We start from the raw sequence: 15,517 nt of genomic DNA on the forward strand, positions 1-15,517 counted from the left end.
CACCTTAAAAATATTTAAAATACAATTATGGTTTTATAATAACAGAAGGCTGCAGGAAAAAAAAAACCATCAGGTCAGGTACTCAGTGACAGCACTGCTTCTCAATCAAGCATCCAGACCTACTGCTATCCTTTAGAAACTGGCAAATGGTTTATTTTGTGGCCTGGCAAATTATGTAATTTTTTTATTTTATTTTTTTTTTTTTAATTTATGATAGTCAGAGAGAGAGAGAGAGGCAGAGATACAGGCAGAGGGAGAAGCAGGCTCCATGCACCGGGAGCCCGATGTGGGACTCGATCCCGGGTCTCCAGGATCGCGCCCTGGGCCAAAGGCAGGCGCCAAACCACTGCGCCACCCAGGGATCCCCAAATTATGTAATTTCTTATGATTTTCAGCTTCCTCATTTATAAAACTTGGAAGGATTGTTGTCAAGATTATGTTACTGCATACAAACTGCTTGCCTTGCTTCATTCATCTTCAAATCCTTGGGAATTTAGAAACAGAGCAGACACATTAACAGGCATTCAATCAATATTTGCTGGTCTATGAAGCTTGCTAGCTCTACCCACCCACACTGTTTCAAATTAAACAATACAGAAATAATAGACTTTTTTAAAGATTATTTATTTATTCATAGAGACACAGAGAGAGAGAGAGAGAGAGGCAGAGACACAGGCAGAGGGAGAAGCAGGCTCCATGCAGAGAGCCTGACATGGGACTCGATCCAGGGTCTCCAGGATAACGCCCTAGGCTGCAGGCGGCACTAAACCACTGCGCCACCGGGGCTGCCGGAAATTAAAGATTTACCAATCATGAATGCAAAATATAAATCCCAGGAGGGAAACATTCCTTTTAGAAACTTCTGGCTGAAGTTCTCAAGTCTTGCATACAAAAAATAGAAAACCCTGGAATCAGGACTACGCTAAAGAAATTAAAGAATAAACATTCTCCTCTCACAAAAAAAACAAAAAAAGTTGGTTGAATAAATGGTATTACCAAGTAAATATGTTAATAATGCCCTTTTATGGACGCCTGGGTGGCTCAGTAGTTGAGCGTCTGCCTTTGGCTCAGGTCATGATCCTGGGTTCCTGGGACTAAGTCCCATATTGAGCTCCCTGTGGAGAGCCTGCTTCTCCCTCTGCCTATGTCCTGATTCTCTCTCTGTGTCTCTCATGAATAAATAAAATCTTAAAAAATAATAATAATGCCTTTTTATTCTTTAGCACAGGAAATTATAAAAGTTCGAAAATAAATTCTTTATTGGCCTATTTTAGACATGGTCATAGTAAAACTGCCTTCTGTAACTAAACTAAGTGAGCTAGAGATTTAAAAGTTGAGAAGTGGCAGGATGCCTGGGTGGCTCAGTGGTTGAGCATCTGCCTTTGGCTCAGGGCCTGATCCCAGGATCCGGAATGAATCCTGAGTCCCAAGTCCCACCACTGGGCTATCTGCGGGGAGCCTACTTCTCCCTCTGCCTGTGTCTCTGCCTCTCTAGGTCTCTCATGAATAAATAAATCTTAAAAAAAAAAAAGTTAAGAAGTGGCATCATGTGGAGATAAAGAAGAAGAAATTAGAATATTGCAGATAGCAGATATTTTTAGAATGCACCTAAAGTATTGGGCATGTAATTTGTAAGAAACCTTTAAAAGCATTAATATGAGGAAGATTGGAAGAACAAAGAAAATAAAAAAGTAAAAGGCCTAAGGACATGGTAGGGTCAGTGCTTTCAACTTATAACTCAAAACACATTTACTAATTTTTAAATAAAAACAGAAGGAAGCAAAAGATTTATTATACAAATTAGGTCCCAAAAGTTTTGTTTTAAAATTTTAAACCAATGTAGCTAATTATACATAGCATCCTCTCCTTTAATGGAAGGGGGAAAGGGAGAAAGAGAGACTCAGTATAGATTTTTTTTTTTTAAGATTTTATTTATTTATCCATGAGAGACCCACAGAGAGAGAGGCAGAGACACAGGCAGAGAGAGAAGCAGGCTTCACACAGGGAGCCCGACGCGGGACTCGATCTTGGGTCTCCAGGATCACACCCCAGGCTGCAGGCGGTGCCAAACCACTGAGCCAGCCAGGCTGCCCCTCAGTATAGATTTTTAAATATTATTTTGATCCTAACACATGAATACACTAAAGAATAAAGACAAAAATAGAATTTTATTATACTGACACAACCATTCTCAACATCTTATACTTTCTCCTAAACTTCTTTCCTACACATCTAGTTTTTAGGCGTAAACTTACTATGTGTTGAACTTAGTGACACATCCTTTTAATATGTGCAGCTTCTATATAATCTTATAATCCCACACACACCACTAAAGAAATAAACAGAGAAAGATTCTATAAATGCAACATTTGAAGTAAAATACCTACTCCTCGCTGGAGGCTATTTCAAGGTTCTTTCAGCTTTAACAGCTGCCATCTTATTCAAGATCATTGCATATAAATAAAACTCCTATCACACATATTTATCCCAATTAAACTTTTAATTATACACTAATTTTTCCAATTATTTTGCAACTTTTTACCCACAAAACTACCAATCCTGAAGGCAGAATGCAAATTAACTGAATTACATTCACATATAAAACACTTTATCATGGACTAAGTATCAAAAAGTATACAGGCTAAAAATAGGCCACTCAAAAGGGATTCAAATAACTAACCAACTTCAACAAATAGTCTTATTTCTTTAAGGCCCAACATTCAGGTCATGGTCATAATTAACATCAAAATATCAATACAGTTATTATTTCTCTAAAGTTTCCACCAGTATTTGCTCACCAGCTTGTTTTCGGACATTGCTTCAGTATTTCTTCACTTTAAGGAAATAACTTTAAAAGCCCAATATAAAAGAATAGAAGAAAAAATAAGCCCAGAAATAACCATCTCTTTCTAACTCCATGGGATGATGCAATCCATAGGGTTAGTCTAGAGCAAACATGCAAGTCTAAGCAAGGTCTAAGAGGTTTGCTTCAATATATAAAGCTCCAGACAAACTTATTTCCAATATCCACTTAAAATGACACTTTAAGAAATGGGCTTTCTTCTGCCCTGTGGATTGCCAATTTGTACCTCCAAGAATAAACAATATATAACTGTAGTTTCTGAGGTACATAAGTTGAGGATAACAGGTTTGCCAAGTCATCCACCTCTTTATAACATGGTCATCAAAAAAATTAATAAAAAAGATGACAGAAGGTGTCACCTAACACTACTCCTACTCCTTTGAAGCAATGATTCCTTTCCGTTGGACATGTCTGATCAATCTCTCACCATTTATTTATACATCCATTCAATACTCAGAACTCCACATCACATTTTATAAGATGGAAGCAATCAAGCAACCGATTTATCTCTGTAAATATACTGAAACTTCTCTGCTGTTTCTGTATTTTGAGTTAGTCTGTGTTTCTAAGGCCTATAACCAAAACCCCAAACATATTCACCAAGGAAAAAATAATAAAATCAAATCTAGACTATCCATACTAAGAAGAGAACAACAGCCCGGCATACTCCAAAAATAATTTAGAAAGACTTTTTGAGTGTCTATTTTTGGCAACAGATTCACTTTTCTGATTATGTTTTCACTTAAGTCAATATTCTTAAGCACACACCAGCTGTGGGAAGAGAAAAGAGGACCCTGAGTGAATACAAAACACAAAAATAAAACAAACTAGGATAAAACACTGACAGCTCATGATCTGCTTAAGAACTCATAGCAACACACCTAAGCAAATAATGCCTACCCTTAATCTACCCACTTTTACTTGCCAATTAATTCTTAAAAATTCCAAAATAAATAACAACAAAAAATCAGTTTTTAAGTACCACTACTTAAAACTCTAAAGATGAAGAGTGTAATCAACTCGTTTAAACATTAAAGCAGTGTTTAACAAGGAATCATGGACTCATTTGAAAATCAGATGAAAGATGTCATAATCTATTTTACATACAACACCTGGCTGCGGAGTGAGAGGCAAGCATGGATCCACAAAAATACATCCATGCATCATCCCAGAAGGTTAAAAATAAGAAGCTCAAAGGGTTCTAAGGAAATACACTCACAGGCAAACTTAATATAAATTATGGTTAAACATCAAGGATTGTAGCAGGCAAGCAAGGCTTGTTTTACCATACTGTTTTCAATCTGCACAAAGTCCCTATGAGCCTTACCATATTGTCCCAAATTTCTCCAGAGCCTCCACAAGGTCTGCTTCCACCACAGATTCACAGAGTCCTCGAACATGGACAACAGGTGAAACAGAAACTTTATGATGACTTCCACCTGCCTCCTAGCAAGAGAAAATAATTTCTAGTTAAAAACTTCATTTTTAAAAGATCTTATTTATTTGAGAGAAAGAGAGCACTACACGCACGCACACAAGAGCAGGGGCCAAAGGAGAAGGAGTAGCAGGCTCCTTGTTGAGCAGGATCCCCCAGGATCCCCCAGGACCACCAGGAGCCAAAGGCAGGCGCTTAACCAACTGAGCCACCCATGCACACCTAGTTAAAAACTTTAAAAGTCTAAATTGCATTTTGGTAAATTCAATTCTGCATTAAAAAGCAAACATTAAAAAAAAAATCCAAACCAAACTGCATTCACAAGTTAGCAAAAGGACCTAAGAATAAAATCATCAATTAAATGTTTGGCATGAAAATTTTGATTTCTTAAAAGGTAGGATTCTCTAATAAGTACAACATAATAACTTATTTCAACTTCAATCTCCAAAAAAATTTTAGCAGATACGAAGTATGCTATGACTGGAATTATATGTTATACTCATAATTTTATAGTTTCACGTCCATAAAATCAAAATCTCAAGTAGTCCAAATGAACAAAACATTTTAATTTTAAATGTTTCTTTAACATAAAGATTATAAACTTTATTTATATCCTCTTTTGTTCTTAATTGGTTACCTAGTCCCACTATAATTTGAAGTTACTTACTTAAGCAGTACAATCACATTTATACAAGGTACCTCTCTATTGACAAACAAGTATCACTCAAAAATGCAAGCCTCCCAGGGCTTCTAGAGTACTGTATGTCTTGGAGTACACCCAGCAGACAGTTTTAAATGTAAGTAAACGGACTATATTTAAGAATTACTTGGGCAGCCCCGGTGTCTCAGCAGTTTAGCGCTGCCTGAAGCCCAGGGTGTGATCCTGGAGACCCTGGATGAAGTCCCAGGTCAGGCTCCCTGCATGGAGCCTGCTTCTCCCTCTGCCTGTGTCTTTGCCTCTCTCTCTCTCCTCTCTGTGCATTCTCATGAATAAATAAATAAAATATTTTTAAAAATAATAATAATTACTTTGTAAATGAAAACAGCTTTCTCACCTGCTTAGTCAAGTTCTATTAAGACAAAAATCTGTATTAACAACTAGCCACTGGGCATCTCTCTTACATCACTTCAGAAATGACTTCCATATATGATCCATACACACAGAAAAAAAATCTATTAAATAAAAAGCTTTTTTCTCTTACAGACTAACCTAAAAGCACAAATGTTTTCCCTTTAAAACTTAAGAATCATGTTAAGAAAACTAAATCTCTTTATGGCTAGTTTAAAATATTCACCAATTTCTCTTTACTATAAAGACTGTTAGAAAAATATAACAGTCTAGTGCCCTGCCAATAAAAAAGTTACATCATGGTTTAAAGAGCTGATTTAAATATATAAATTAACCATGGGACTACTCTCTTACACTATTTTTTTTTAATTTTTTTTTAAATTTATTTATGATAGTCACAGAGAGACACAGAGAGAGAGGCAGAGACATAGGCAGAGGGAGAAGCAGGCTCCATGCACCGGGAGCCCGATGTGGGATTCGATCCCGGGTCTCCAGGATCGTGCCCTGGGCCAAAGGCAGGCGCCAAACCGCTGCGCCACCCAGGGATCCCACTCTCTTACACTATTGTCAAATTCAACAAATAAATTCAGTCCTCTCCAAATACTAATAACTTGGAATTTCATTTGAATTGCTTATGCTGAGTCTTTTCTATGGTCAAGTAGATATTCATTATACACCACTAAGTTTGAAAGGAATAATTCTGATTGTATACTATGCAACCAAACACTCTATTAACAACCTTAAATGAACTCTGCCCAAGTAAAGTTCAATAACCAAATGTACCTTAACATCAATAAGCTACTAAATATAACTGGACAACAATTCAGAAAAAAAGCTCTAAACCATACATATATTTAAAGTTTAAGTTAACAAATTTTACTCTAAAAATAATGCAACAGTAAACTTCAAGAAATAAGACAGTCATCTCGGTCCTTAAAAATCAGTTGGCGAAGGTAAATGTGCAAAGGAAAACTACATTGGCCAAGGCTCTTCAAAAAGTTAGCATGAAAAAATAGTGGAAGATCTTAGATTAAGACTAAAGAGAGACAACAATCAAAGGTAATACCTTAGTCTTCATTTTATAACAGATAAAAACTGCTATGAAAGATATTTTAAGGACAATTGGAGAAATTTAAATACAGATAGGATATTATATTATGTAACAGAACTATTTATTGTCTTAGGTACCATTATGATAATGGTAATGTTGATGTGAAAAGAATATCCTTATTCTTAGGAAAGCTGGGATATATTTAGGGATGGATTGTCATGATGTGTGCAACTTACTTTCACAGTTTAGGGGGAAAAATGTATATGAGTATGGATATACATGTACAGAGATAAAATCTCAAATGGCAAAATGTTAAGAACTAGGTAAAGGGCATATGTAATTGGATTATTTCCCATAATAAAAAATTGGAAAATTATTTTATTATATAATATTTAAGGTCTACAATAAGGTATGAAGAACAATGTAGTCATTAATTCACCACCCGGTTTAACAAATAAAACACTACCAATCATCTGAATATGTCTCCTACCTCCCTTCCCATCATGGATAACCACTACCTTGAATATAATGGTAAAAAATATGACTATTTTCAAATTGATCTTCTCACAAAGAAGTGGATTATAGGACCAATTTTTTAAAATCCCTCAAAAATAACTGCTGTTAATATATTATTATTTAATTTGTTTTCTAAATGGAACAGTTCAAGACTTAAGTCATTCTTCTGAAGCTGGAAGCAATTAAATAGGGACGCCTGGGTGACTCACGGTTGAGCATCTACCTTCGGCCCAGGGTATGATCCTGGAGTCTCAAGATGGAGTCCCCCATCGGGCTGGGCTCCCTGCATGGCGCCTGCTTCTCTCTCTGCCTATGTCTCTGCCTCTCTCTCTCTCTCTGTCTCTCATGAATAAATAAAATCTTTAAAAAAAGATTTGGCAAAGGCTATTAAAAAAACATTTTTAAAAAATACTATTTTTTAATGCTATTAAACATACTTAGGGGGAAGATACAATTATCTCAACTTCAAGGCAGAAAATATATCATATCCCCCTTGCATTTCTCTTATCCCCACTAATGAATCTTCCATTCATGAGTTTATCTACCTTGATAGTTCTCCAATCTTTAGATCTCTTTTCTTGAACTTCACATTTTTTCATCCTTTGTTTAAATAAAAAAAAAGGAAAAAAAAACCCTGGGATTGTTTCCAAATATAAAACCAATCAATATATTAGTGACATCTTTTCAAACAATATTTTCACACGCCCCCCTTTTGTTTTTTTGTTTTTTGTTTTGGGTTTTTTTTAAAAAAAGAGAGAGTGTGTGCGCACAGGTGTGTGAGCATATGTGCAGCAAGCAGGGGAAGAAGGGGCAAAATCTTAAGTAGGCTCCACACTCAGCACAGCAGAGCCGGATGTGGGACTCAATCTCACAACCCTGAGATCATGACCCAAGCCAAAATCAAGAGTCAGTTGCTTAACCTACTGAGCCCACCCTGGCGCCCCCTAAAACTTTTCTCAAATCAGTATTTTCTTATCTCTAGCTATGCTATACACTGGTGATAAGAAATCTGAAATCATCTGTACAACTTCTTTTACTTACCCTAAAATTACCTCTTTAAAGCATCATACTATGAATCTAATTTCTAAATTGGTAAATAAATATTATTTACCCTACCCATGTATTTACATTTTGATCATGTCTTCTCCAGTTCAGTTTTTTTTAAACCTTTCTCATACAGAAGTCCAGTCTTTCCATTTCAAATATTTAGTTATCTAGATTCCCTCCTGATCTATTTGTCGATTACTTATCAGACTAAAAACAGTAATTCAAGTAGCACTCAGCAAATGAAGCCATTGCTGCACTTTACATATACCTTTTTTTTTTATCACCCTATCCCTTCTTTAGCCAAACTTTGTCAACTATAACGGAGGCATTATTTTTTCCCTTTGCAGGCTACAGACCAGTCTAGTCATAACCATTCCAAACTCTCAGTCCCGTGAAGGCTATCTCAAGTACCAACTCTAATAATACCAACTTTAAGTGCTAATTTTGACTACTGCTGATTGAAGACCATGCTCTATTGAAGAGAAGGGAAGCTCAGGAGAGTATAGATGAAGCTTCTACCTGAGAGTCCTGAGAGGACTAGGAAGGGCCCATAACGTCTCTTCACATAGTAAAGCAACAATTATAAATTATAAACCAGTAAAGGCCAGGCACAACATCCTTATTAGGCTTTGTTTTCCCAACATCTTCATGCACAACACATGTTTAACAACACAAGAAATGCTAAACAGCAGCTGAACAACCCTCTTCTGCCCTCTTATATAGTTAGAGGATTAAAAAAAAGACCAACCTCAAATTCAATAATTCAGTCCCCAACACCAGACACAGAACAACTGCCAAGAGATTATCTAGCTTCTCCTTACACACCTCCAATGACAGGAAACATACTACTCATGAGACAATCCATTAAATCTTTAGAAAATTCTTCACAATATGCATCCAAATCTGTCTCTCCATAGTTTTGTATCCAAAATGACCTTTGAAGTCAGACCAGCGTCTGAATCTTTGGACATTCATTGGCTCAGTGATCTTAGACTAATTAACTTTTTGAGCTTCAGTTTCACTACTAAAAAAAAAAAAACTCTGATCACATAAGATTACAATAAATGGGACAACAAATATAAAATGTCTAGCATAGTTGCAAGATATAGTTATTTAACAAGGGTTCAAGAAATATTAAATGGCACCCCCTACCCTGATATAGTTATTTAACAAGAGTTCAAGAAATATTAAATGGCACCCCCTACCCTTATCTACATTTCCCTTTTCTACATGACAACCTTCCAAATATTTGTAATGATTGTTCAAATTACACCTAAATATACCCTTCAGGCTACACAGCTCCAGATTCTTCTGTCATTCCTCTTATAACGTGATTTCAAATGTCTTTTCCATGCTGGTAATCATTCTCTGGATGAATTAGAATTTATCAACATTAAAAAAAAACACAATCAATAGATATTTATATTTCTTTTACTTTGGATACTTCATACAAACAAAAGACAAAGGGGTTTTAAGGGGCAGCTGCAAATATTTTTTAATTCACACTATGCTTAGAGTTAACTACATAATTTTTCTTACTAAATAAATTACACCTCTTTACTTTTTTCTTCTTTTTTTTTTTTTTTAGAGAGGAAGTGAAGTGGGGGGAAGGGCAGGTCAGTATAGGGAATCTTAAGAGGGCTGCAGGAGCCCACCACCCTGAGATGATGACCTGAGCCAAAATCAAGAGTTAAACACTTAACTGACTGAGCCGAGGGGCCCCTTTCTTTTCTTTTTTTTAAAGAAATACAGCAGATCCAAAATATGGGAAACCCTTTAATTTTCTTATCTAAAGTTTTTAGGTACATTTGATCACATAACAGAGCTATGATTAAAAAGAACAGCCGTACTCAAATAACTTTTTAAAAAAATCTTCATTTTGCTCGTGTAGTAGAAATTATTTGGGTTGCCTACCTAGAGCCCCGTCCCCTTCTTCTAGTTAAACACATACACACACGCACACACTTGGAACTCTTGTTATTCCACCAGTGTTCTCAATCACACAATCATGCCTGCCCAATTTCTGAGGTAGCCCAGTGATTAGATGCAGGGAGAACAAAGATTAAAAGTGTTGATCAGAAGGGATACATATGGACACTGAGGAAGAGAGTGTTCTCTATTTGCTAGCGCTAAGAATGTAAGTCTAGCTTTATAACTACACAGAAGATATAAAGCACACAGAATGAAGTCACAATGACATCACCTAAATCCCTAGATCCAGCCATGCCTGAAACCACCACCACAACTTGGCTTTCCAGTTACATGGGCCAGTAAAATTCCCCACGTCTGCCAACTTTTTGTTTTGCTTAAGCTCACCTGAACTGTTGCTGTGGCTGCAACTGCAAGCTTTGAAAGTTGTATCCAATTTCATAGAGGCAAAAAAAAGAAGTACTAAAGATGTAGAATCACAGATTTTTAGATATGTAATTTTTTTTCTTATATCCCCATCAGTGAGAATAGCATCTAGCACACAAAAGGTGCTCAAGTATTGTTTTTTGATGAATTAAGAGATCACAGTGATCATCTAATCCAACCTCCCCATGTGATAGTTGAGTTCCAGAGAGGTTAAGTCACAAAGCATGTTGGTAGCAGATCCAAGACAACTGCCTTGGTTGGGCTTATGGCTCTATTAACAGCTCTTTTCACTGTTATGTACTAACATGATGAAATATAGTCACTTGTTAAAACCAAAAGATAGCAGGGACGCCTGGGTGGCTCAGCAATTGAGCATCTGCCTCCAGCTCAGGGTGTGGTCCTGGAGTCCTGGGATCAGAGTCCCACATGGTGCTCCCCTCCTCGGGGAGCCTGCTTCTCTCTCTCTGTCTCTGCCTCTCTGTGTCTCTCATGAATAAATAAAATCTTTAAAAAAAAAAAAAAAAAAAAAGATAGTAAAATCTACTACTTTTCACTTCTTTCCTAATATCAGGCCAGAAAATCCTCACGCTACTACAGCAGCTTAGCTAAAGGAGACAGGGAACACTATTGCTATAGAAGCCTCAAGACTTTGGCACTTCCCTCCAGGGCACACATCCTTTAACTTTTTTATTGCCCAGGGTATAGTTACCATGCTCACTGTCAGCCTCTAAACTTTTCCTGTGGGAGCTAAGCTAACAAAGTGACCTCATCTCCTCTCCCATCCCACATTCATCCAACAAGCCATCATAATATTCCTATGCATCTTTGTAATTCAGATCCTTAAAGTATAGTAGTGTATCATAAATTCAAACTAGATTCTCTATATGATATATATCACTAGGAAATCTTAGGATCTACATTTTTATCTTGGCATTTTGCCATCTTGTAAGTCTATTTATTAAAAAGTTGAGAAATAAATTCTCACATCAGCAAACAAACCACTTTAACAATCTGATTTGCCTGTTTACTCACCGGCACAATACAGTGAATGAAAAATTTAAAAGCCTCCAAAATGAATTAGCACTCTATAAATGTTTTTTGATACCAGTCTTTTATAAAAGATCTTTTCTATGTAATCTCCCAATTTAATTCCTCAACTGGTTTTGCCAAGTAAAGTCCTAATATTTGTAAGTCAAACTGCTTTTTTAAAAGTAAGCAGATATGAATGCCTGGGTGGCTCAGCGGTTGAGCATCTGCCTTCGGCTCAGAGTGTGATCTCTAGATTGGGAATCGAGTCCCACATGGGGCTCCCTGTAGGGAGCCTGCTTCTCCCTCTGCCTCTCTCTCTCTCTGTGCTTTTCACGAATAAATAAATCTTAAAAAAAAAAAAAAAAAAAAAAAGGCAGATACAGGGGTGCCTGGGAGGCTCAGTTGGTTGGGCATCTATCTTTGGCTTAGGTCATGGTCCAGGGTCCTAGGATTTGAGCCCCCACATCAGGCTCCCTGCTCAGCAGGGAGTCTGCTCCTGCCTCTCTCTCTGCCTATCCCCTCATACTCTGCTTTCTCTCTCTTATACTCTCTCTCAAATAAACAATCTTTTAAAAAAATAAAGCAGATACAGAAATGTACCATTAATATGATCTTGAAGGTCATGACTGCTAAATTTAAGACTACTCACTCTACAAGAATAAAGTAATTGTATAATACATAGCACAAACCTCCATAATCCAGCTTTGTGCAACAATGCAGTCAAGTGGATATGAAACACTCTAGGAATTTTTGATCTTCAAATTAAGTACAAGAAGCCATAAATCTAAAGTATCTTATTTCTCATATCCAAATTCATTTCTTCTTTTCCTAACTCATTTGTCTATACACCTTAAAACAACATGATCATTCACAATGATCAATTCATCTTTAAATTATAAGGATTTATAAAAATACTCATTTTCTTTCTTTTTAAAGATTTGAGAGAGAGCACACACGAGAGGGGAGGAGCAGAGGGAGAGGGACAAGTAGACTCCCAGCGTAGAGCTTGAGGGGGGACTCCTTGATCTCACAACCCTAAGATTAGGACCTGAGCCGAAATCAAGAGTCAGACATTTATTGAGCCACCCAGGAGCCCCATCACTGCTTTCCTAATTACGGCAGTCTTTAAATCTAATCATTTTTAAAGCACTCATGGAAACTTAATTATCCAAAGCAAAATAATGTAAATCTTTGAAGTCTTTGCATCTTACAAACCTCCAACTGGAGTGGAAAAGCTTGATTATTATTGTATCTAATCTACGTTTACTGTTTTTAACAGTTTGACCACCAGGTATTTATTTCTTCTATGGCTGGAGGTTGAGCCAAACCCATTTCAGTTAGATGAATTATCATATTTCTGGCTGATGACGCACTAGACATTAAACTTCTATCTAGGGAATGTCTATCCTAATAAAATTTTATTATGTACAGGTTTCCATAGTTGCAATTATTTCAAAATAGTACCAAAAATTACACGAATAAAAAAGTTTAAAGACAGGAAAAATAAGCCTTCATTAGATTTCACAGTACAGTATTGCATTCTACAGTTGAATAAAAGCAATTCACTCTCCCCTAAGAAACAAAACTGTTAAGATAAACAAAAATTAGAATTTTTAACTTAATCTGCATATGTTAGTTCCTGCCTGGGTAATTTAAAAGCGGCATTACATTAATCACTGAACTACAACATCAGGTATGGAAAGATTCAACTTTTTATATTTTACAGACTAAGCAAATTCAAGAGTAGTAGTTAACTGACTTTCCCAAAGGCACATAGATTGTATGCTAGCTAAGACTTCTGACTCTCCTCAAGCCTTGCCCAGTGCAATTTCCACTGCCAGATCCAATTCACTTTGGATATGTTAATTATATATTATTTTCTTACCAACATCCAAAATAATACTATTGCCCTAATGTTTAATCAATTTTTCAAAAAAAATTTTTTCATAAACAGATTAAAGTATCTTTCCAAGACACTGAAGGGAGATATTTCATGCTGCTATGCAAAAAACTCAAGACTTTTGGCAAAAGAAATACACTGATCCATGAGATCCATCTAAAATATCAGTTACAATATTCCTGTTTCAATTCCACAGTGGAATGGTCTTTGAACTGAAACTTTTAAGAAAACATGCATTTCTTTTATTCGCATGTTCAAGTTACATTCTGAATATTCCAAATACCTAGGCACAAAAATCAAAAGCTATTATTTAGCCAGGAGGAGACATTTATTTAGAAGAAGAAAAAGTTCCTTTTTTTCTAACGTGTTGAAACCTGTTTGGTATTTGGAAACTCTAACACGGACTACTTGACCAGAATTTTTTACGTAAAAATTCAAACTATTACTAAAGACTTAAATAATTCGCCTCTTATAAAAAGTGAAAACATCCTAAGTAGAATATGTGTGCACAATTCTTTTAAACTTCAGGTAAAGTTTCCTTTCAAAAAAAAAAAAAAATCACAATTGTGTTAAATGTTTGAAGGACATCTAGGCTATTATTAAGACCCCTTAAGGGCACCCAAAAAAGGGCGACAACTTGCTTTGCTTTGTTTCCTTAAAGTCATGCAACTGAAGCCGAGTTACTACTACTAGCTGCGGACCAGACGACTGTTCACATTCCTTCTGCCTCCAGCTAACAAGAGCAACAAGAATGCAGGAATGTGTGTTTAAGGCAGAGTTCTGTTCCTCCTTTCGTGGGGCAAATGTGCAACGAGCAAACGGCCAATGAAGAACTAAGGCGATTTTACGATTTTACTTAAAAACAAGGGCGGTGTTAAGACCTTACCAACACTTTTTTTTTTGGAAAAAGGCATGCACGCGCGCGCCATGCCTGCCAAGAGTGAACATTTTGAAATTAAACCTCCAGAACTGGGGTGCGAGCGCCGGGGCGCGACCTGTCAGCGGGTGGCGGCTGTGCTCGCGGCCCAGGCGGAGAGGGACCCCGGCCGAACCCACGCAAACCGTCCTGCGGCCGAGCCGGGCGCGCGGATGCTGCGGGCTCGGCGGCAGGAGGCGGAGACCGAGGGTCGCGCCGACGCCCGCCGGCGGAGTTGAACTAACAAAGAGCAAGCGGCGCTCGAGCGGCGCTCGGGAGTCCCCCGGGCGCGCAAGCAACGCCGCCCCGCCGCCCCCGCCCCCGCGCCCGCGCCCGCCCGGCTCCCCTCCCCGAGTTCGGGGCCGGCGGACGAGCGCGCGCGCGGGGCCTGCGGCCAGGCCGGAGCCGGATTCGCGGTCGGGATGCGCGAAACAGGTAGGGCAGACAGGCTAATCCCGGCCGGCCCCGCGCAGCAGCAGCAGCAGCAGCAGGGAGGGGGCCCCGGGCGCGCGGAGGGCCCCGCCGCCCGGCCCTGCTTCCCCGGGAGCCGCCAGGCACCGCGGACGGGGCGCCGCGCTTTGTTACCGGCTGAGAGAAGCTCCGGCCGGCGCCGCCGCCGCCGCCGCCGCCATCGCCCCCGCCTCGGGGCGTCGCTTCCCGGCGGTTCTCGCCCTCTTCGGCCGAGTAGTCGATCTCCCCCTCCTCGGTCTTGAGGCGCTTGGCCTGGCTCTCGTACTCGCGGTCCTCCTCGTAGGTCTCCCTGGGGGAGGAGGAGGAGGAGGACATGGCGGCGGCCGGAGGGACCGGCGGGCGCGCGAGCGGGTGGGGGTGGCGGCGGGGCGCGGGCCTCGGACGCCGCCGGCCGTCCCCGCCACTGGCCGAGCCTCTCGAGCGAAGGGCCGCGCTGCCGGGCGGGCCGCGGGAGCCGGGCGGGCGCAGAGGGCGGGCGGGATGCGGGGGGCGGGGGGCGCCCCAGGAGGAGGCTCCGGAGCGGCCGCTCCCCTTTATTACGGAGCCCACATTCAGCCTCTCCCTCCTCCTCCGTCTCTGCTTCCAGCCCCGGGGAGCGAATCTAAGGATGGGGACGCGGCCGTGGCTTCCGGTCTTCCCTCCTCCCCTAATCCGCTCCCCGCCGCCCAGGCCGAGCCTCCGCCCCCGCCCTCGCGGCCGCCGCGCAGGATCGAATCCAGCCGCAGCCCGCGGGAAGCGCCCCCCGGCCTGGGCCCCGCTCCCCATTGGCAGGCGGAAAAGTCGACCGCGCTTCCAATTGGCCGCACGGACTGTTCGTCAAGAGCCGCCCACGGCTCGGCCCCGCCCTCCTCCCTGCGCCGGGCCG

The 15,517-nt window shown here is 39.8% G+C and overlaps 1 protein-coding gene across 3 annotated transcripts in view; it reads right to left on the minus strand.

The window, feature by feature from the left end:
* The window catches only part of HNRNPLL (heterogeneous nuclear ribonucleoprotein L like), a 39,771-nt gene extending 24,464 nt beyond the window's left edge, over window positions 1-15,307 (minus strand). Inside the window, exons 1-2 of one of the 3 annotated variants that reach the window (XM_038561302.1) lie at window positions 14,767-15,307; window positions 4,191-4,309 (exon numbers count right to left, since the gene is read on the minus strand). In XM_038561302.1, the coding sequence (XP_038417230.1) occupies window positions 4,191-4,309; window positions 14,767-14,967 (320 nt within the window). In that variant the 5' untranslated portion in view covers window positions 14,968-15,307. Of the gene's footprint in view, window positions 1-4,190; window positions 4,310-7,479; window positions 7,549-14,766 lie in introns of those variants that run through there. The other 2 variants (XM_038561301.1, XM_038561303.1) reach the window with 2 other exon arrangements.
* Between the last annotated feature and the right edge of the window lie 210 nt (window positions 15,308-15,517).

This window comes from Canis lupus, chromosome 17 (genome assembly GCF_011100685.1).
Source record: "Canis lupus familiaris isolate Mischka breed German Shepherd chromosome 17, alternate assembly UU_Cfam_GSD_1.0, whole genome shotgun sequence".
NCBI classification, from domain to species: Eukaryota; Metazoa; Chordata; class Mammalia; order Carnivora; family Canidae; genus Canis; species Canis lupus.